At 33.8% G+C, this 24,772-nt stretch overlaps 1 protein-coding gene and 1 gene segment (V, D, J or C); both read left to right on the top strand.

Moving 5' to 3' along the window:
• Positions 1-1,863: 1,863 nt before the first annotated feature.
• Positions 1,864-24,772, top strand: LOC113663835. The gene is made up of 9 exons (XM_047811499.1): positions 1,864-2,072; positions 2,189-2,239; positions 4,682-5,025; positions 7,267-7,387; positions 9,433-9,463; positions 12,869-12,975; positions 17,321-17,653; positions 23,996-24,091; positions 24,348-24,772. The coding sequence occupies exons 1-9, from the start codon at positions 2,015-2,017 to the stop codon at positions 24,497-24,499; spliced, it is 1,293 nt and encodes a 430-aa protein (XP_047667455.1). The 5' UTR covers positions 1,864-2,014; the 3' UTR covers positions 24,500-24,772.
• LOC113634304 lies at positions 19,761-20,760 on the top strand. The segment is given in 2 exon segments: positions 19,761-19,970; positions 20,125-20,760. Coding segments are annotated over 2 exon segments (462 nt in total).

Below are 24,772 nucleotides of genomic sequence, written 5' to 3'. Positions count from 1 at the left end.
AAAGTGAGTTTTTGTAAGTCCATAAATGTGAGTCCTAAAGCATCGTTTGTGTCGTCAACATGAATGTTAAAATCTCCTACAATTAATGCTTTGTCAAAGTTAACCAATAGGTCTGAGAGAAAATCTGTGAATTCTCTAGAAAAACTGTGTAGGGCCCTGGGGGTCTGTACACGGTCGCTAGAACAAGAGACATCAGGGATTTTTTGAGTGCATGTGCAATAGTGTAACATTAAGGACAAGCACTTCAAAAGAACTAAATCTATATTGTGTTCTCTGGGTAACAGTAAGGAAAATGAAAGTCGACAACTGTTAATATTTCTCGTGTCACATAACATTTGTTCATATATACATTGAATAACATGGGATATGGCTAATATGTACAGACAACATACGTGAGTACATATACATCCATTTGTCATAACCCTTTTCACATAAAGGCGATACCTGCACTGAAACATATTACATATAGAAAATTAATGAATAAACCGAAATAACTCTCATTTTACAAAAGCAAAACTAATTAGCATCATGTCATGTGTTAAGCATGTGCAGCTTCAATATGGTGACTGAACAGTTAATACAACAGGAACACGGTTACTATTAAAACACAAAAAAATACATATGCATACATGTATACACACACATATACATACATACATACATACATACATACATACATACATACATACATACATACAAATGAACGTGAATAACTCTAATGGGGAATATTTATATTTAATTAATATTTATTTATTTTTTATCCATTACAAATGCAGTGAACCATTTCTTAACCCGTTACATAGGCAACTTGCAGAATGCTGTGAATAGTAACACTTTACAGCAATAGATGTCCGATCTGCATGTGCAGGTTTTCATCAAGCAGAATCATGCACTAATACCTGAATTAATACTCACTTAAATATGAAGTACTGTAAAGAAGACCTGAGGGATATACGAATCGCCAACTAAGACACGAGTCACAAGCAGTTTAAATACATTAGATTACATGTTTGTTAGTTAATATATTAATTAACACACAGGGCAAACCAAATCAAAAATGCTCTATAGGATAGAGTATTATAATATTATATTAAATTATGCAAATGTGAACACAAACACATTATCACATAAATATGACTACCAATAATTTCAGCATAACCTATTTTGTGTCATTCTTTACAGTATCTGTTTCTCTTTAACTCAGATTGTAGAGCTACAGTAGTAAGTGGTCCTGATGGTTAGAACCCAAAGAACTGCTCCTTTATCCAGTGTGTGAATAATTTGATATTATATTTAATTCATTTCATTTTAGATTAATTAATACTCTTCTCTTATTGTAAAATACAACCATCATACAATTTGTGTAGTTGCTCTGCAAAAATAGTGGCACATGCGTTGATGAGCTTATCACTCAAAAATACACCACAACGTTTTTTTCTCTTTAATAAAATGAGAGGTGAAGTAACTGACACATCAAACTGTGATCTGCACAGATGTGTTTAACTCTTTAATGCTGAGACACTTTCTGGAAACTTTGGCCCTCTTCCCTATCTTATGTGCCCTTGCTTTCTGTAAACAGAAAATATTTAAATTATATTATATTATAAATAATATTTACATGTGAAATAAAATCTATCAGAATATTCTCAACTTAGCTTAACTCTTTATAAAATGTATTAGAGCATCACTATAAAAGTAATTTTTTTCTACCATGATGGCTTTAAAATGTGGTTATGATTTTGACCCCACTGTTTACCTCGTGCTGATTTTCTGCAATTAGCGCAGTTCCTGACTGCAATTATATATGTACACCTCCCTACTCTGACATCTTTTTTAGGCTAAATGCTGGTGGTGGCAGCGAAGTGGTGCTGTTGACCAGAACTCGAGCAGCTCAGTCCCACCCCAGGAAATGACATCATTACTTTATAAATGAGATTCATGTTCTAAACTTGTATTTCTGCAGAAACAGGCACAATAAAGGCTGCTGAACTGAGAGCAAACTTTTATATATTTCATGACAAAAATGTTTATTATTATATACATTTACGCGGTTCTCTTGTCTTTAGTCACAGGTATTAAATAACAGAAATAAAAATATAAAAAGAAAGTAAAAAAAAAAAGTAAATTAAATAAAATAGCAGAACTGTTTTACAGACAAGTGTTTTTGTTTTGTTTTGTTTTTCTACAGAAGCTGTTCTGGGAGTGACACTGGAGCAAAAAGATCTCTTGATGACAAAAGGTGAGGACAAAACTGTGTATATCAGCTGCAAAGTGACCGGATTAAACAGTGACTATGTCCACTGGTACCAAGAGAAAGACGGTGAAGCTCTCACAAGGATCCTATATGTCAAAAGTGGAAGCTCAGTGGTTAAGGATCCTAACCATCCTGAAGCAAATGACTTCAATGTGAGGATTCAGTCAGATAATTATGACTTGAAGATAGCAGCCCTGAAGAAAAGTCACTCAGCAGTGTATTACTGTGCCAGCTGGGACTACAGCAGTGATGCACAGTGAATGAATTAATTACAGTGTAAACAAAAAACCTGACGATACACAACCACAACAGAAAAAGTTTGTGTGGAGTAGTAAAGTTTGTTAAGCTGACTCTTACATTAGATGTTAACCAGCTAGGCAAAAACAAACCTTTACCATTTCAATAATATCAGAAAACCGAAGCATTTTTGGTCTTCATTTCTGTTTGTTACATAAATTACAGTTTCTATTTTATTTTGTCTAGACGCCCATGTGATGGTCTGATACATAAACATTTTAAACGACCTCTTCTCCTGCTTGTCATCACCACCTCCTGCAAACTCCCGGTAATCCAACAATCAATTAATTCATGGACACATGCAGTATGTGACAACTAATGGCTGCAATCTTCTTGCATTATGCAATGACCTGAAACACTCAGCTAAACAATTGTGATAAGTGATACACAAATGGTTATGAGGCAGAGATAAATTCCAACTCCAACATCTACTTACATGCCAACAGAGTCCAGTAACTATACTTACTGACTAACTAACACCACTTCAGCTCTTTCTATCTTCTAGAGCATGTTTACTACCAGAATTTTCCAAATATGCCAAAGACCACAAAGATGGCCTTCTGACGTATACAGTATGAAGAATATCAGATTTTCTAACTGCCAATTCATTGCACAAGCACTTTTCAACAGCTTTGGTTGTTAAATATAGCCAAGCTGGACAAGACGTGGATGCAAACACCTCCTGGCAGTGATACTGACCTCAGACCAATCTGGATCAGCTACTAAGGACACACAGGCAGTTAGCACTGTGTCCTTATGAAATAAAGAAGATACAAACATTGTCTTATTTCAGTTTATACACCTGAGCAATTGAGGGTTAAGAACCTTGCTCAGGGGCCCTGCAGTGGCAACTTGGTGGACCTGGGATTCAAACCAATGATCTGAACAGTAGTCGATCACCTTAACCACTGAGCTACCACATCCCACTAAATGCGCTGAAACATATTACTCACTCACTCAAGGCACTATACACCCTGGACGGAGTACCAACCCATCGCAGGGCACACACACACTCTCATTCACTCACGCAACCACACACTACGGACAATTTTCCAGAGATGCCAATCAACCATGGGGAGGCATGGGGAGAACATGCAAACTCCGCACACACAAGGCGGAGGTGGGAATCGAACCCAGACCCTGGAGGTGTGAGGGGAACGTGCTACACACTAAGCCACCGTGCCCCCCTGAAACATATTACGTATAGAAAATTAATATATAAATATAAATATAAAAATTTATATTGTTATAGTTATAAAAAAATTGTGTGTGTGTGTGTGTGTGTGTGTGTGTGTGTGTGTGTGTGTGTGTGTGTGCGAAATGTTTACAAATGTGTAGCTTTTGTTTTGAAATGCTGAATTGCTGAAATGCAATCCCCAATGCTTTGAACAGTGTTTGTGTGTGTGTGTGTGTGTGTGTGTGTGTGTAGCATCATTTCCGTAGATCATATTCTGCCCTCTGCTAGGCAAAGGCATATCAAAAGTGTGAAATATTTACAAATGTGTGGCTATTTTTTTTTCTGGAGGCCTAATGAAATGCAATGCAAAATTTGTGTGTGTGTGTGTGTGTGTGTGTGTGTGTGTGTGTGTGTGTGTGTGTGTGTGTGTGTGTGTATGTGGTGTGAGTGTGTGTTTTGGGTCCGTGTGTTAGTGGACATTTTGTGTGTGCATTTTTGTGTCTGTATGTATGTTCATTGCACTGAAAAGGGCAAAAGTATGACCTATTGCCCCACTAAATGTGGCCGAGTCAAATTGAGGACTTGAGGAGGAACGTATTTATTTATGTTATTTTTCATGGTATGAGTTAATATATGTTCCCCCTCGAGTAGCTCAGTCACCACCCCAGGAAATGACATCATTACTTTATAAATGAGATTCATGTTCTAAATTTGTATTCCTGCAGAAACAGGCACAATAAAGGCTGCTGAACTGAGACCGAACTTAACTAATATATATTTCATGACAAAAATGTTTATTATTATATACATTTATGTGGTTCTCTTGTCTTTAGTCACAGGTATCAAATAACAGAAATAAAAATATAAAAAGAAAGTTAGATAAAAATCATAGAATAAAATAATAGAACTCCTGTTTTACAGACAAGTGGTTTTTTTGTTTTGTTTTTCTACAGAAGCTGTTCTGGGAGTGACACTGGTGCAAAAAGATCTCTTCTGGACAAAAGGTGAAGGCAAAACTGTGTATATCAGCTGCAAAGTGACTGATTTATCCAGTAGCAATTATGTCCATTGGTACCAAAAGAAAGACGGTGAAGCTCTCACAAGGATCCTATATGTCAACAGTGGAGGCTCACTGGTTCAGGATCCTAACCATCCTGAAGCAAAGGACTTCACTGTGAGGATACAGTCTGATAATTACGATCTGAAGATAGAAAGCCTGAAGAAAATTCATGAAGCAGTGTATTACTGTGCCAGCTGGGCAGGCTTACACAGTAACAGTAAATATTCACAGCACGTACAGAAACCCTGATGTCACACAACCACAACAGAAATATACACATACAGTACCTCACAGAAGTGAGTACACCCCTCACATTTTTGTAAATATTTTATTATATCTTTTCATGTGACACACTGAAGAAATGACACTTTGCTACAGTGTAAAGTAGTGAGTGTACAGCTTGTATAAGTGTAAATTTGCTGTCCCTTCAAAATAATTCAACACACAGCCATTAATGTCTAAACCACTGGCCACAAAAGTGAGTACACCCCTAAGTGAAAATGTCCAAATTGGGCCCAAAGTGTTACGGATTCGCCAGGCTCCGCACTCTCCCGCAACGATCCGCTTCACCTGATTACTAATCACCGCCACTTTTATTCATTCGCCGTCCGGTCACGTTAATACATGCATCTCTTTTGAGTGTATCGTTGCTACCTGCCTGACTCTACTAACCCTTTGTGAAGTTTATCGTCTCTCTCTCCAGTTAAGATAAGATAAGATATTCCTTTATTCGTCCCACAATGGGGAAATTTCTCTGTTACAACAGCACAAAATATATAGAAATGTATGGAGAATAAAGACATAATATAATAAACAATATATACAAAAACAAAAATGTATAAAAGAGAGCAGTGGTTACACTGAAGACACAATGCACTTTGGTAATATTGCACATTTTTCAAAATTTCTGTTGTTGCACATGTTTAAAATGCTTTACTTATTCTTTATTATTGTAGTGAAACAGTAAGAACAGTGTGTATTATGGTGACTGGTTCACTGTGAAACCGTTTCATACAGGGGGTGAGAGTCATTCTCCAGGAATGATGTGTTTGTGTTTGGAGTTTCATCATCATCACCCTCATCATCCCTGCTATCTTTCATTCTATCTTCCTGTTGATTGTTTCCTGTTTTAATAAACCCTTTTGGGCATGGAATTCACCAGAGCATCACAGGATGCCTCTTCCACTGGTGGATGTTGTGCTACTCCACCTTCCATTTGAGGATGCACCACAGATGCTCACTTTTATGGCAAGTGGTTTAGACATTAATGGCTGTGTTGAGTTATTTTGAGGGGACCGCAAATTTCCACTGTTATACAATCTGTACACTCACTGTAGCAAAGTGCCATTTCTTCAGTGTTGTCACATGACAAATATATTATGACAGATGTGCTACATTTTAAATATATGATCGGTTCCAAATTATTTCTTAACTTAATGTCAGTAAAAGAGTACATTATTTTTTTTGTCTGTGGCTAAACAGGTACAAGTTAAATGTCTAAAAAATGAAGCATCATAGATGACAAATCTTTATTTAGATTAGTAATGATACATTAGCAGACATTTCTAAATTATTTAATGCATTCATATCAGTAAATAAATAGTTTTATTTTTGTCCTTTGGCTGCTCCCTTTTCAAGGTTGCCACTAATCCATTAATTGTAGTAATGATACGTACAATATAGGTTCTATTTTTTATATTGTTAATCTTATTTTAATCAGTAATGTATAAAAGTGTCGAACTAATAAGAATTAAGTACTGCAATTAAATAATGTCTGAACGGGTTTAAAATTGCATTAGTTGTGATCCATCCACATTCCGAGTAGTGATCAGACATAGCAGTTTAAGGAAAAACTCTCTTGGATAACATGCAGCAGAAACTTAGAAAGGACTCAATTGTCACTGAGCAATGGGAAAAGATATCATTACTCTTAAGTCAAGCAGTACCAAGGATTTTAGTATGAGCATCATTGTCTTTAAGATATCTGCAGCAGTCACCTTAGGAGTCCAGGTGAGAATATTCCCCAAATAATAGCTGAATTCACCATGTGCAGGACTGTTTCTAAACATCTGGGGTACAGTGAACCTTGCACATTAATATAGATTGTTAGAAAGTTCAAACATATATGGCATCAAACTAAATCAGCATGGAAGGAAAGTCTCCTGAACTATAAAAAAAATCTAATTAGTGCTGCTAGAGGTCCTGGGACTTAGGAAAGTCCATCAACACATGATCTGGCTAACATACAGACCACAAGCAGTATAGTTGGTTAAACATCTCATGCTCCCTCACCTTTAGCAGTGGACCCCCCTAGGATTGTGTTCTGAGCCCCTCACTGTACTCACTGTACACAGATGAGTGTGTGGCCACATCCAACTCCACCATCATGTCTGCTGAGGAGACAGTTGTGATGGGCCTGATCTCTGATGATGACACAATGCCATATGGAGAGGAGATTAAAAACTTTTTTGTTGTCAGGAGAACTATCTCCTTCTAAAGGACAGTAAGACAAAAGAAGTTGATAGCGGACTTCAGCACGATGCCGAAGAGGAACTACCAGCCACTTACTACCAGCCACTCACAAAACTCAGGACTTCTGGTACTGTACTGTAGTTCCCAGAATATCTAAGTCTACAAAAGGTGAGCATTTTCGTATTTAGCTCCCAAACTTTGGAATAGTCTTCCTGATAGTGTTCGGGGCTTAGACACATTTTCCCAGTTTAAATGTAGATTAAAAACTTCTCTTTAGTCAGGCGTACACATAATGCAGCCCATAATATTGTGCTCTATTACATCAGACCAAATGCACATTATCATTTAGTGCTTGCTAATGGTATTCATAATATCCCTCTCCACTGCTTCTCTCTTTCTACCCATCCTATGGCATCCAGAAATCATACCAGCTCTGATTGTCTTTTGTGCGATGAAGATTTTGGACCTTCACTGAGATGAGGCTGACTCTGTGAGAATCCCAATGCATCTAGGGATCTACCAGCTCCAGTTAGACTCACTACAACATTTTTAAGACTGTATATTTATAATCACACCCTCCATTGTCACCCCTATGAGGATGAGGTTCCACTTTGAGTCTAGTTCCTCTCAAGGTTTCTTCCTTCCATTCAAGGGAGTTTTTCCTTGCCGCTGCTGTTTGAGTCACCTCAGACCTGTTCATTGGGGATAAATACAAACACATTAAATTTTTCTAATATTGATCTTGAATTTTGTATTATATTAATCTTTTATAATTATTCTTTATAATAACCTTTTGTTCTATGATTATGTTCTGTAAACCTGCTTTGAGACAATGTCAATTGTAAAAAGCTGTCACAACGGGAGAAGGAAGACATAGGATAGCTACAGATACAGGATAGATCAAATAAACAGGTTTAATGAATAAATACACAGAACAGGAACACAGAAGAAACTAGACAAAGGACAATGAATAATGACGAGGATTCCGTACTGCTTTAGGCAAAGCGGCACGGCTAAATACTAATAACAATTAACACATAGGGAACAAGTTTGCAGAGACGGGGAGGAATGAACAAGTGGCAGGGCAGACACGTGACACAGAACATAAACAAAAGCACAAGTACGGGCTGGATCCTGACAAAAGTGCTATACAAATAAATTTGAATTGAATTGAATTGAATTGAATATGATCTATGGGAGCCCATTGGAGAGAGTGAATAGATTGTGCCATGGATCTGCCATGGTCCTGTCACATCAACACAGAAGCGAAGAAGGCTTGGAAGAAGGCTCCTCTACCATCTCAGATGCTTAAAGGACTGCCTTCTCAGGGGCTAAGGACTTTCTACACCTGCAATACTGAAAGCATCTTCATGGGAAGTATCAAAGCCTGATTTGGGAACAGCACCAAACAGGACAGACAAGCTCTCCAGGGGGGGAGCATTACTAAAAACCCTTTAATTTCACAAATTTCTCTTGCTGATGCACCTTTAATTTTAAACAATTAAACTTTACTGATTCCCCTTCAATTTCAAGTTCATCGTCATTTGTGTGCTATGATGAATGTGTGTAGATGATAATTATTTCCCTAGAGCTTCCCCCCAGAGCTCCCCTGCTGCTACCCTTACTGTACCCCATGCAGATTATTTTTGTTTCTCCACTCTTACTGGTTCTCCATGCATATCATCCCAACTGCTCCACAGACAATGCCATTGATAGCTCCCTCCATGATGCTATGGGGACAGCGTTCAAATACCACCATACTGAGCACTGTGGGCCCTCTGGGCTGTGTGCTCAGTTTAGTGTTGCCCACTCTCGTTCGCTCTCTTGACTCCTGACTGTGCAGCAAAGCACAGCTTAAACCACATCATCAAATTTACCGATGGCACAACCATTGAAAGTCTCATTGGCATGAACACTGAGTCCGCATTTGGAAAGTAGGTGCAACAGCTAAAACCTCGATGTAGAGGCTACAACAAAAAAAGAGCATGAAATCTCAGGGAACCTCAACTGGTCCCTCAATACCACTAAGAAAGCCCAGCAGCATCTCTACTTTTTACAAAGTCTGAAAATGCCCATCTCTCACCCACATCCTGACCACTCTTTTCATCTGTGCTATTTCTGTATTGGTCTTGTGGTGTATTGCACTGTCTGTGCTGTCTCTTGTCCTGACAGGAGTCAAACCTCCAACACCAAAGGATGAGAGGTAAATGTGCAAAACACTAAGCCAAAGAGCCTCCAGTAAGTATTTAAATATATACAGTGATCAGCTTTAATATTGAAAACACCAGCCTAATATTATGTAAGTTTCCATTGTGCCACCAAAACAGCTCGAACTCATCAAAGCATGGATACTACTGTACAAGAACTATGAATGTGTGAGGAAATAATAGAAAAATAATTAAAATAATATAAAAGAAAATACAAGAAATGGTCAGTATATACCTGTCCAAACAACATGTAAAACGTGTAAAAAAAACAAAAAAACAAATATCACACATAGTGAGGAGATTTATCAAAAGGAAATGCAAGACACATTGCAGTGCTTATCATTCTCTGTTATGAATTTCAGTTAACATATAAAAGAAGGCATGCTAACAACAAAGCAATATGTGAGTGTAGAATGAAGTGAGATCATGACAGACTTAATTTCATATCTGCTTTATTAATTTCAAACTCTAAAAATCCATTATTATACAATTAAAGATAAAATTCTAATTTTATAAAATAAAATTTTATGGATTAAAAACAAAAATGATCTTTGCTGGATCTCTATGAAGATCAGTGCACATGTTTTTATAACTGAATGCCACACTGTGGGAGTGAAAGTCTTTGGCTCAGGGACAACACTTTATGTAACAGGTAAGAAGAAAATCTTTCTAACTTGTCTCAACTGTGTATAATTGTTTCTGAAATTCTAAAAAAAAAAAAAAAAAAAAAAAACAAGCCAGAAAAATGATAGTCGTTAGCTGAAACTGAGAATTTGTCTTCTACTCACTCTTTCTCTCCAAATGCAAACTGCTGTTCATTCAAATTTCTAACAGTGCTAGTTTGATTATGTAAATAGCCCATTTTGTTCTGGTGACATTTATATACTTCTTTAGTTACATGATTGCATTCCTTGCAACCTCCTTTTGCTTTACTGAGCTGTATAGATTTTTATTTAGTCTTCCGTGTCTTTGCAAATTACAATCTAAATGTAGAGTTTAGATACTGTATGAGGCGAAACATGCTGAACTCTCAATCCATATGTTATCGTAACAATGTAAAAGAAAATATAAATCAGATAAAAAAATTCTCTCAAACAATGTTGTAATGATGGAATGTGATTTAATATATTATAGGATACTCAAAATAAATAGAAAAACAACAACAGGAGGCTGGTACATTTCACTTATCTTTAAACTAACATCTGAAATATATATTGATGATGATTTACAGCTCCTTTACTATTAGGATTTTTTAAAATATAGATTATTTATAGATAGTTTGTTATATGTATTTCCATGTTGACTACATTATTTACAATTATGGTATTTGGCAGATGCCTTTATCCAGAACGACATACAAAAGTGCTTTAAAGTCTCTATCAATGACGACATTAACACTGGTTCACTAGGTTACAGACTCCTTGGTCAAAATGTCAAATTACAATGGTTAAAATGTATAATAATTAAATGAAAGTACAGATAATGTGTCCAAATTGTACTTATGTACAAGAAGAAACACCCATCAAAAAGAGTCACTACTACTTTTAAGTGTACTTGACTATTAAAAGTAAACATTTGTAACTGATTAAATTAATTAGACATTTTTATGTGAAAAGTAATATTTAAAATATCTGTTAGAATATGATTTGTGTTTTAAAGTACCTATGCCATTTTGTCTTCAAACGTCCTTCGATCATTTTGCTGATACGTTATTTGTCTTATGCGCGACTAGCACTACAAAGTTCCTAATTAATTCATCAGAAATAAAGTTATTTAAATAACACAATAAACCATGTACCATTAGCTAGAAACTGACTCGCAGTACTGAAATAGATACTCGTCTAAACTAGTATTTATAGAGAAAACAAGCAAACATGGTCATTAGCAAATTAGCAAAACATCAATATGCTTTCACGTTAAATTAAATTAGATGGAGTTCATGCCTTCTATGGACTAAAGTATGTGCTTCATTTTATACAAGTCTTTGCTTAATCCAGGATAGTAATATATTTTCACATTTCATGCTGCAGTCCAGTTACATAACTATGCTACAGCGTCATTGGGTAGCATGAGAAGGCTACTACAGATTCTATATTCAGATATGAATCTTAATAGTGAATCATTTCTCAAAAACAAAAAGTGGATATGTGAGAAAGAATTGTGATCTTTTAGTGAGATTTTGGCTTTAATTAAGCTGAATTGAACTGTCGCTACTAGGAATACAATCGCACCTTATAGCATGTATTTTATTTGTCACTTGATCAATTATACTGTACATGGCTGATGTGCACTAAGATCAACATGGTATAGATTTCAAAGACGTTTGACAGTTATTTCAGCCCCTAGTGGTAAGATCATTTAAATATCTTCATTTGAATTTTTTTGCAGAACCAAGAATAAAGCATCTGTTACTCACCTTAGGTCACTGTGGCATATTCCATGCTAATATTCACATATGTTTAAGTGTGCATGAGTTTCTATGTAAACCAAATTTGATAAGAGTATGTATAATTAGTTTTAAGGCATACTTCTAGATCATGTCAGTGAGGACATATTTTTGTTATTGAACATCACGCTGTGGGACTAGTGAAGGTTTTCGGCTCAGGAACAAGACTTTATGTAACAGGTAGGAAAGAGAATTTTATTCATAATTCTAGACACGCTCTGAGGTGCTAAATCAAATTTGTGACAATATCGAATCACTTGTCCTTAATATTGCTAAAATTCTACACTCTGGACTGCTGTTACAATATTTAGAAGAATTATTTTTTAACATAATTAGTTTGGTAAATGTGTGACAGGTTAGAAATTGTCTCACTTGTTTATTCAATAAATATTTAGAATTTTTTTGTATACCGATGCAGTGCACTTTACAGTTCAACACACACTATTTGCCTTGCTAGTTTCAACAACGGATTAACAAATAGTGTATCAGATGAATTAGATGGGTTAGCATTTCAAACTGTAAAGTCGGCATTGCCTGATGTTCTATAAATATCCTGAACCAAACTCCTGATCTACTTTCTCATGCTTGTGTCTTTACATCATGCATAAAAATGTTAAATTAGACCCCATTGCAGACCAAAAACTAACCTGTAATCCATGCTGAACTCTCAATCCACATGTTATCGTAAAAATGTAAAAGAAAATATAAATCAGATAAAAAGATTCTCTCAAACAATGTTGTAATGATGGAATGTGATTTAATATATTATAAGATACTCTTAAAATAAATAGAAAAACAACAACAAAATAGGGATACATTTTTATTTAAAAAAAAGTTATTGTTGTATAAAACAGTAGGAGGCTGGTACAGACATAAAGTTGTAAATTTCTCTTATCTTTAAACTAACATCTGAAATATACAGATGATTTACAGCTCCTTTACTATTAGGATTTTAAGGCATACTTCTAGATCATGTCAATGAGGTCATATTTTTGTTATTGAACATCACGCTGTGGGACTGGGTGAAGGTTTTCGGCTCAGGAACAAGACTTTATGTAACAGGTAGGAAAGAGAATTTTATTCATAATTCTAGACACGCTCTGAGGTGCTAAATCAAATATGTGACAATATCGAATCACTTGTCCTTAATATTGCTAAAATTCTACACTCTGGACTGCTGTTACAATATTTAGAAGAGTTATTTTTTAACATAATTAGTTTGGTAAATGTGTGACAGGTTAGAAATTGTCTCACTTGTTTATTCAATAAATATTTTGAATTTTTTGTATACCGATGCAGTGCACTTTACATTCAGTACACACTATTTGCCTTGCTAGTTTCATCAAGTGTATCAGATGAATTAGATGGGTTAGAATTTCAAACTGTAAAGTCGGCATTGCCTGATGTTCTATAAATATCCTGATCCAAACTCCTGATCTGTACTTGACAACTTTCTCATGCTTGTGTCTTTACATCATGCATAAAAATGTTAAGTTAGACCCCATTGCAGACCAAAAACTAACCTGTAATCCATGCTGAACTCTCAATCCACATGTTATCGTAAAAATGTAAAAGAAAATATAAATCAGATAAAAATTCTCTCAAACAACGTTGTAATGATGGAATGTGATTTAATATATTATAAGATACTCTTAAAATAAATAGAAAAACAACAACAAAATAGGGATACATTTTTATTTTAAAAAAAAGTCACTTATGTTTAAACTAACATCTGAAATATACAGATGATATACAGCTCCTTTACTATTAGGATTTTAAGGCATACTTCTACATCATGTCAGTGAGGTTATTTTTTTGTTATTGAACATCACGTTGTGGGACGATGTGAAGGTTTTCGGCTCAGGAACAAGACTTTATGTAACAGGTAGGAAAGAGAATTTTATTCATAATTCTAGACATGCTCTGAGGCGCTAAATCAAATTTGTGACAATATCGAATCACTTGTCCTAAATATTGCTAAAATTCTACACTCTGGACTGCTGTTACAATATTTAGAAGAATTATTTTTTAACATAATTAGGTTGGTAAATGTGTGACAGGTTAGAAATTGTCTCACTTGTTTATTCAATAAATATTTAGAATTTTTTGTAAATGTATACCAATGCAGTGCACTTTACAGTTCAGTACACACTATTTGCCTTGCTAGTTTCATCAACGGATTAACAAATAGTGTATCAGATGAGTTAGGTGGGTTAGCATTTCAAACTGTAAATTCTGCATTGCCTGATGTACTAGAAGTATCCTGATCCAAACTTTTCTAATCCAGTAACATTCTGTACTTGACAAATTTCTCATTCTTGTGTCTTTACATCATGCATAAAAATGTTAAGTTAGACCCCATTGCAGACCAAAAACTAACCTGTAATCACAAAAAAATTTATGGTGGTTAAAATGAAAAAAAATTAACCCAATAATAATAATAATAATAATAATAATAATAATAATAATAATAATAATAATAATAATAATAATAATAATGTTTATCCATTGTTTGGATAAATCAGATACGTTCACATCATGATCGTATTGTATTAAATTCGTGCAGTTATTTATTTACTCATCATTCATGTATTTATTTGATTATTATATAAAGATTATAAGCAGAAATCCATGTAGGTAAGTAAAAGGAACAGCTCAGTATAGTACAGTTTGTGTCAGAAAAAAAATCAAACCAGTGCATATTTAAGTTAGTAAAAGTGTGTGTGATATACTATATATATATATATGCAGCAGAAGATACTAATAATAAGACTGATAATGTTGTAGATTAAACACAATATTAAATTTTACTGTTATAATAAACAATTACTATATGGGTTGCTATATAAGCGTGGCATAAACTGTTTGTATTGTCTATAATAATCTATATTGTTCCACATTTAACACTGCTAATCCAGTAGTATAATCTTTTAAAGATCTGTAAAGACATAAAATAGTAACTGAATAAACAAAGAACTAGTAGTTCAATAATAAATTTGAAAGGTTTGTAATTGATGCTTCTTAAACCCTGGGGTTGTGGTAGACTACTGGTTAAGGTGTTGGTCTACCATACAGAAGCTTGTATGTTTGAGCCCCAGGTCCACCAAGCTGTCACTGCAGGGCCCAAATGTTCTTATTTTCCTTTAAATGGTAACCCAAGACTCAGTGATTAGAGATTAAATTAATCTTAGTTTGTCTGTAAAACAAATTTGATAGAAGCATTGATAATTTAATTTAAATAATGCATGCTTCATAAACAAAGGCTATGGAGTATTTTTTGTTGTTGAACACGATGTTATGGGAGGCGGGGTGAAGTTTTTCAGCTCAGGAACAAAACTTTATGTAACAGGTAAGACACATTTAGAGCATTGAAAGCAAATTTGTGACACTATATATAAATATTAAAATAACCACATATCTATTACTTATCTTAATTATATCTCATAATATAAATACTATTAAAGAAATTGTTAGAATTTAGGATTATTTAGAAGTAGGTATTTGATGTAGTCTGTGTCAGTGTGGTAGAGGTGGATTCTACTTCAAAAATTTTGGATCTGGGACTCGGATTATCGTCACCGGTATGAGCATGTTTTGCAGTTTTATTTTTGTTCACAGGACCTATTACATTTTCAAAAATTAATTAAAGCAAGACAAACTTAGAGTAAAATAGATGGCATGACCAGAGAGGAATCAATGTCTGAATAAAGAGAGTTTTTTTTACTAGTCTTAGATAAACACATGTTTAACAAACACTATAGAAATAATTAAATAACTTATTTAGATGATTATTTGTTAAGAAATATTTGGTGAACCCTGTCCAAAATTAATTTTAAAAAGTTCAGAAGACAAATAAGAGTGTTTAAATGTCATTAGGTTCAACAGCAGAATAAAATAAACTGAAGAATAAAATAGTAGTTCAAAATGACTGCAAATGGTGTTTTAAATGACGTCTGACTAAATTGACTTGTTTTATTAGGCACAGAAATATAAAAAGTACATAAATACTTGCAGTCAATAGTATACATTACAGCAAAATCTACATGTCAAGTAATTTAAAATGATGATATGCTTAACATTTAATGATATTAAACCACAGCTGTTCTCAGATCATTCAGTATTGTCAAAAATCCAATATCTCCTACTTATTTTACACTTTTCTCTGTTTATGAATTGTTCATGTTTTCTTCAATTTTACATAATGAATCTTGCTTTAATTTGGTTCGTATCCATTCGCACATGTGAGAATTCACTGCAATGTTGCGGTGAAAAATTTTAAGAATTACTTATGCGTCACTTATACTTCTTTCTTTGTAAATGTATTTTGATGCTTGTGTGTGTGTGTGTGTGTGTGTGTGTGTGTGTGTGTGTGTGTGTGTGTGTGTGTGTGTGTGTGTGTGTGTGTGTGTGTGTGTGTGTGTGTGTGTGTGTGTGTGTGTGTGTTGGACATGGCCAGTCGTAAATGACGCATGTAAGAATGTGAAAATGAGTGCGTACATCTAATACCGAGTACTGTGGATCTTCACTTGGAGTTTGTTGGGTTCAGGGAGGAAATGGGGACAGTCATTATTGCACACTTGTACCAGCAGCCGAACAGACAGACGGACAGACACACACACAGACACACACACGTACACACAGAGACAGACAGACAGACAGACAGACAGACAGACAGACACACACACACACACACACACACACACACACACACACACACACACACACACACACACACACACACACACACACACACACACACACACCTCATGCCTTCATCACGCGCAGACACTTTTTCCGCTCACTCCACCCAAAAAGCTGTTTTCCGTCTTGCACGTTTCTCTTTTTATAGTCTCACGCTGATTAATAATTTTCCTTAATTGATCAATAGCCCAATGCATTAATAGTGGCACCACAACTTCACAATTAATAAAGGAGTAGAATAAGTTGGGTTAGCGTAACTGTAAAATTACACTTATCCAGTAACACACACACACACACACACACACACACACACACACACACACACACACACACACACACACACACACACAAAGAGAGAGAGAGAGAGAGAGAGAGAGAGAGAGAGAGAGAGAGAGAGAGAGAGAGAGAACTTTACAGCAATCCAGAATATTAGAAGTTACAAGTCTTTTCTGATCAGTAATTCTGAAAGTGTACATGTTTACAGAATCAGTGTAGTTTATTGTGAATAATGAATTATTAATTATTAATTAATGTATGAGTGGAATTAGATGTGTTAGCATGGGGTAACACTCTGCATTCAGGACTTTTTACATGAAATTCCCAATTCTATAAGATTACCCAAGAGAATCTATAAAATATCTATTCTCTCATTGTGTTTACTGATTGTTCACTAATTTGAATATTTACATGTTCTCTAAATATACAGACGAAAAGGTGAAAAAGCCTCAATTGACCGTGTATCCGGTATTCAAGCCTAAAGAAACTGATGGAAAGTCTGTGTTGATGTGCCAGGCGAGAGACATGTACCCCGACCTGGTGAGATTCACCTGGAAAGCAAAAGATCTCAAAGGACAAGACGTGAACCTGGGAGATGATGAGCGTCTGGAGCAGACCGACAAGACAAACAAGACAGACAAGGATTCGGAAGTCAGAATAACCAGCATGCTCATCGTAAATAACCAGAAAGCCATCGAAAACAAATTCACCTGCTCAGTTCAACATGACAGTGATCAACAAGAGACGTTGTCCATTCCAACAGGTAACAAATACACAATGATCTGATCTTATGGTTGTTCAGAATGGCATCTACTCTCAGTTTGAACCTAAACAATATTAATAATTAAAAAAAAATAAATGAATAAAGAAATACATTCTAAAGTCATCTGCTACAAAATGACTTACATTATGTCTTCACTATTAATCACTGATTTGTATTTGTTTGCTGCTGATGTGTGAGCTATTCAGCATTAGTACTTTAGTGTTTTGTGCACCATATGCAGGATCTTTTAAACTGATGCTGCATGATTATTTGATTTAGAATCAACAACACAAGTACCTGTAATATCACCAAATTATTTTCACATTTACAAAACTTAAAGAATGATGTTGATTCCTTACAGAGAAAGACCTATGTAAGAATAAACCAGATTCTGGCTATTCTGTGACCTCTTCATCTCAAGAAAAGGAGGAAGGAGAAGAACTCGAGAATTTTGGTAAAGAGATCGTCTATTACACAATTTACATTTGTAAATCTAATGTAAACTAATATACATCTAATTTAAATATATTAATGAAATGACACAATTCTATGAAATAATTATGACAAGTTTATTTCATTTTATTTAACTTTTATGATTATATAATTTACTTTTAAAAAATTTCTAATTTCTAAAAAAAAAAATTAATAACTGAATATAACATGAAACAAATATATGAAGGTTTTACTGAAGATCAGTAAAAGATTTCTTCTTGATTTCTCCTGTGCAGGTTTGTTTGAGCTCAGTCGCAAACTTTACCTGTTCAGTGTGACGTATGTGTTACTGCTGGTGAAGAACGTGTTTTATTTCTGCATCGTCTCTGTCTTAATGTGCATGAGAAATCCTGCTCCCATGGAGATGATACGAGGCAAAGTTCGATGATCAGTCCATCAGCCAAACAACATTCACTGGGGATTTGTTTTTAGTTCCTTTTTATGTTATTTTGTGTTTAAATCATCTGGATATTCTAATCATATAAATTGTATTTTATACACTTTTGTTTTTATACAGTTACATTTAAACCTCTTTTGTCGATCTGTGTATCTGTTCTGTCCTTTAATTATTTCTGATGTATTTTCTAATATACTTCATATACTGTACTTTTATTGCTATTGTTTAAAGGTGGACTGTTGCATTATTAAAAGATTTTCAAAAACATTTTAAAAAGAAATTCTTTGATTGAAATGATTGAATGTTTATTATTTTTTTGCTTTGCTAAAAATTGTAGCTCATAAAATAATGCATGGATAAACATTAATATCTTAGTTATTACAAAAGGAGTAAATGCATAAAAATATTATCTATTATAAATATTATATTAAGTTAGCAATAGAATATAAAGCAAATGAGAGCAATGAGATTAACAAAGAAGACAACAACAACAACAACAACCCTTGCATGACATAATTCCCCTTAACAAGTACCAATATAGTAACATCTCAAAGATCAGTTTAAAACCTCTCAGAAAGTTTAAAAATAAAAATAAAAGGAAAGAGTGTCATATAGTGATGTCTATTCTGACAGGATCACAAATTTAACCTCAATTCCAACACTATTAATGACTTTATTGTATGATGCTATTTAAAAGAAAACAATGCAAAAAAACAAAACAAAAAAAAACAATGTTGAACATTCAGAATAGGCTAAAATTTAAACCTGAGTAATTCTAGGGTAGCTAACTGTTATTACCGGTATTTCCTCTGAGGATGCACCTGGACTGTCAGTGTTTTCTATGAAAACCTCCATGGTTTAACAGTTATTTGGTTATACAAGAGTAATGCTTATATAAAAAAAAGCAATGCTGTATACTGTATAAGTACTCGAGTAACAACTTTCGAGAGCCAAACCGCAATGATTTATAAAGTGCTATTGTAAGGACCAGCTTTCAAGGTAGCACTAAAAACTCTGCACATCCTCCTGCAAACATTTTATTCTTAAATAACTTTAAACAAATCTCAAGCACAATAGTGGAAGTAACATGTGATCCTGTGATCACATGTGATCCTGTGATGCCCTGATCTTGTCTAATTTAGGTACATTATGGACAGATCTAAGTACTATTTGAATTTACTTTTTCTTCAAGATTTGTTATATTTCATACAGCTGAGCTATTGATTTATCTGGTTGTGTGTGAGTTTGGGTAAAAGATGGACACAACAGATAAAGAGGAGGAGTAAATGATATGATGAGCTCGTCTTGATGATGTTCATCGTTCACTCAGTATCTGCTGGTGCACTTTCAAAAGCTTCCTACATCATACAGTCACCATGAATCTCTCCCTGCAGTTATGTTTCTTGATGATTTTTCTAATCTTCACAGGTAAGTTTTAGGTTCTAAACTATATTAATATCCCTAAACAAAGTTTTTATTATATTATATTCATTATAAAGTATTTTATCCAGATCTGATTATTCATACTGACATTTTATATGCATCATGGAACTAAAATATTTTTTCTTTCTCTTTTTCACAGTGCACAGTGATGCGCAGCTGGAACAGAAGGTCTCAGTGACAAAGTCCCCTGAGAAGCTCGCCAAGATAGAATGTAGTTTCTCTTCAGAATGTAGCTATTACATTCACTGGTATCAGAAAAAAGACGGTGAACCTTTCAAGAGAATTCAGTATGTAGAAATCAGTAATGAAGTTTACAAGAATGACCATGGCTTTGAGTTCTTACAATCAGAGAAGACAGCAAACACATTTGCTCTGATAATCCACAATGTGAAGACAGAACACTTAGCAACATATTACTGTGCGTGCTGGGTGAGGGGCGGCACAGTGAGATTAAAACTACGAGTCCTGTACAACAACCCACAATCAAAATCCACAGCTTCCACGAAACTGCATACAAACATCATACATTATTTACTACACTCTGTCTAATAGCAAATAAAGAGACCTCAATTTCCCTGTTATTTTTAGAATATATATAATTTTGAAACCAGAATTAAAGCAAAGGTCAAAGGGCTGCAACAAAGGTCAAAAGTATGACTGTATTGAAATATTTAATGACACATACTGTATTTACCAACACCAAATTAGCTGACTACAAGAAGTGCTTTTGAACTGATATGTCAACCATATTCAGATCACAAGAGCCCCCTCATAAACATCCCCATCATAAACAACAAATTAGTTTATTATTATTATAAATATAATAATAATAACAATAACAATAACAATAATAATAATAATAATAATAATAATTATTATTATTATTATTATTATTATTATTATTATTATTATTATTATTATTATTTTTATTTTTATTATTGTTTTTGTTGTTGTTGTTGTTAATAATAATAATAATAATAATAATAGAATAATAATAACAATATTTATTTGTTTGTTTGTTTGTTTGTTTGTTTATTATTTTTTATTAGTAGCAGTAGTATTGTTTTTGTCATCTTTGTGTTTGTTGTTTAGTTTTTAACATATAGTCATTTTGGGGGAAAAACAAATATATAAAGATAAAAAATATATATATATCAATTTACTAATTAGGAATATATATATATATATATAAACAATCAAACAAGTAATAAAGTAGCTCTTATATAGTAAATCTGAGACCTTTATGTACATTTACAATTAATATTTTAGTGATTATCTTTGTAATGGGTTATATTTCCATCTCAATTCAATTCAAGTTTATTTGTATAGCGCTTTTTACAATGGGCTTTTTTCTCAAAGCAGCTTCACAGAACATAAACATAGAACAGAAGGTAAACATAAGAGAAATATAGAGAATTAATATAGTAAAAATTCAAGATATATATATAGTTCAGTGTGTATGTATGTATGTATGTATGTATGTATGTATGTATGTATGTATGTATGTATGTATGTATGTATGTATGTATGTATGTATGTATATGTATTTATCCCTAATGAGCAAGTCTGAGGTGACTCAGGCAGCAGTGGCAAGGAAAAATTCCCTTAAATTGGTAAGGAAGAAACCTTGAGAGGAACCAGACTCAAAATCTCACTTCTCAATAATTATTTAAGTGAATTCATTAATACTTACACATAAATAACATCAGTGTGGTATAATGTTTGTGTGTCACAGCATTTAATCCCCTAGTGGTACTGTATAATCACAATTCCTTTACCAAATCTTCGTTTATGTACTGTTTCATACACAGCAATAAAATGACTGTTACTAGGTCACTATAATGTATAGTGTATAGTTAGTATAGAATATTTTCTACAGATGTATAGTATAGAACATTTTTTATTCATTTTAAGGAATATATTTATTGTATGTCCTTGCTGAATTATTTGTCATTGGACATCATGCTGTGGGAAGCTGGTTTAAGGTTTTCGGTTCAGGCACAAGACTTTATGTAACAGGTAAGACAGAAGATTTGTGCATATTTCTAGAAATGTCTTGAGGCTTTAAAGCAAAATGGTGACAATATCAAATCATAACCCTAATCACACGGCAGACAAATAACACTTTTAAGATAATTAAATTGTTCTAAATAGCCAACAACACTAGTATTTATGCTATTAAGGAAAATGTCTAGACATCTTGGTGTTTAGAGGTATTTGATGGGGTCTGTGTCTGAGTGTAACACGGACGGATATACAGTAACCTACAAAGTATTTGGATCTGGAACTCAGCTTATCGTCACTGGTATGAGGGAATTTTGCATGTTGAATGTCCTAAATGAATGAACAAACTTTATAAAGTAAGATAATAACTGATTACTGAGTAGCTAACAAAAGTAGCATCTGATCTCAGATTATAGAGTCTATTAAATATATTGTTTACATATCAGATTATTTAGAAGCAGATATTGGATGTTCTATGTCTCACAGTGTGTCTTTTTCTATGACTATAAAGTATTTGGATCAGGAACGCGGCTTATGGTCACTGGTACGAGCTCAATTTGCAGTTTTGTTTTTGCTCATTATGTTAAAAAATGTTTAAAGTGTGAGGTAAGGTGTCATGTAAAGAGAGAGATTAATCAATGTTTTAAATTCTCTCTCTCTCTCTCTCTCTTTCTCTCTCTCACATTCTTTCTTTCTCTCTCTCTGTCTCTCCATTTTTTATAATACAACTATAAAAAAAAACTAAACAGAGAATGAAAATTAAACAAATTAGGAAACAGAGTGTTTAAATGTGTCCTTGTAAAAAAGTTACTGCAAAGGAAATAAAGCTTTAAGTCATGTCTGACTAAATAGATATTTAGATAGATGTTTATTAGACATATAAAATGTTTGCACCTGAATTAATTATTCTATATAAATCCTTGAAATATATATTAAAAAATACATAAACATTCATGCAGTCAATATTATACATTACAGCACAAACTATATGTGAAGAGACAGGGAAAGGTTTTATCTGCATAATATTTAAAAATATGAATCCATGGTTGCTTCTCAGAGCATTCAAACTTGTTCAAATAGCCAATTTCTCTGTTATAAATGTGGCCACAATTCATTTTATTTTAATCGTTTGTTTGTTCATAAGCTGTTTAATATTTCTTTGATGGCTCTTTACTAGAATATTTATCCTACCAGCATGTTAAGGTAGACTTCATAGCAGGCCTCTGGCCTAAAGTGAACCTTTTTATGTACAATTATATCATTCTAAATTCTGTATGATAACTCAAGGAACTGAAATGAATCAAAAATTCTCTCATTGTGTTTACTCATTGTTCACTAATTTGAATATTTACATGTTCTCTAAATATACAGACAACAAGGTGAAAGCGCCTCAATTGTCCGTGTATCCGGTGTTCAAGCCTGAAGATTATGAAAAGTCTGTGTTGCTGTGCCAGGCGAGAGGCATGTACCCCGACCTGGTGAGATTCACCTGGCAAGCAAAAGATATCAACGGACAAAACGTGAACCTGGGAGGTGATGAGCGTCTGGAGCAGACAGACGAGGATCCGGAAGTCAGAATAACCAGCATGCTCATCGTAGATAAACAGAAAGCCATCGAAAACAAATTCACCTGCTCAGTTCAACATGACAGTGATAAACAAGAGACGTTGTCCATTCCAACAGGTAACAAATACACAATGATCTGATCTTAAGGTTTTTCAGAATGACATCCACTCTCAGTTTGAACCTAAATAATATTAATAATTTAAAAAAAAATAATAATAAATGAATAAAGAAATACATTCTAAAGACATCTGCTACAAAATGACTTACATTATGTCTTCACTATTAATCACTGATTTGTATTTGTTTGCTGCTGATGTGTGAGCTATTCAGCATTAGTACTTTAGTGCTTTGTGCACCATATGCAGGATCTTTTAAACTGATGCTGCATGATTATTTGATTTAAAATCAACAACACAAGTACCACAAATTTATTTTCACAGATGAAGACCTTCGTGAGAATAAGCCAGATTCTGAGGCCTGTTCTACTCAAAAACCAGAAGATGAGAAGGAGGAAGAAGAAGAAATTGAGAATTTTGGTAAAGAGATCATCTATTACACAATTTATATTTGTTAATCTAATGTAAACTAATATAAATCTAATTTAAATATGTTAATTAAAGTACACAATTCTATGAAATAATTATGACTAGTTTAATTTTATTTAACTTTTATGATAAGTAATTTCCAATTTCTAAAAAAAATAATAATAATAACTGAATATAACATGAAACAAATATATGAAGGTTTTACTTATGATCAGTAAAAGATTTCTTCTTGATTTCTCCTGTGCAGGTTTGTTTGAGCTCAGTCGCAAACTTTACCTGTTCATTGTGACGTATGTGTTACTGCTGGTGAAGAACGTGTTTTATTTCTGCATCGTCTCTGTCTTACGATGCATGAGAAATCCTGCTCCCATGGAGATGATACGAGGCAAAGTTCGATGATCAGCCAAACAGAATAACTCAACACGTCAATGTGTCACATTCATTTGACAATAATTTTGCCTACAATTTACTTTTAGCGTAGCTTTTATTATTTCTGTGTTTAAATAAGTTGAAGAAAAAGAATTTTAAATATTCATCTGCTTCTATGCTCTTTCTACTCATCTATGATACCAAACTATAACTACTGCTTTTCATTTATCTTGTTGGGTCTTGATTGTTAAAGATGAACAGTTGTTTTATTAAAATATTAAAAAAAAAAAAAAATATATATAT

The sequence above is a fragment of the Tachysurus fulvidraco genome, chromosome 1 (genome assembly GCF_022655615.1).
Source record: "Tachysurus fulvidraco isolate hzauxx_2018 chromosome 1, HZAU_PFXX_2.0, whole genome shotgun sequence".
NCBI lineage: Eukaryota > Metazoa > Chordata > Actinopteri > Siluriformes > Bagridae > Tachysurus > Tachysurus fulvidraco.
This window is presented reverse-complemented; position numbering and strand designations above follow the sequence as displayed.

What these genes read in the sequence shown, in the direction of transcription:
- LOC113663835 (XM_047811499.1), top strand. Translation starts at nt 2,015, where the DNA reads ATGACAAAAATGTTTATTATTATATACATTTACGCGGTTCTCTTGTCT. An exon ending in CCAACACCAAAGGATGAGAG is followed by an intron (nt 9,464 to 12,868) that starts GTAAATGTGCAA and finishes ATTAGGATTTTA; the next exon opens with AGGCATACTTCTAGATCATG. An exon ending in AGAAGAAATTGAGAATTTTG is followed by an intron (nt 24,092 to 24,347) that starts GTAAAGAGATCA and finishes TCTCCTGTGCAG; the next exon opens with GTTTGTTTGAGCTCAGTCGC.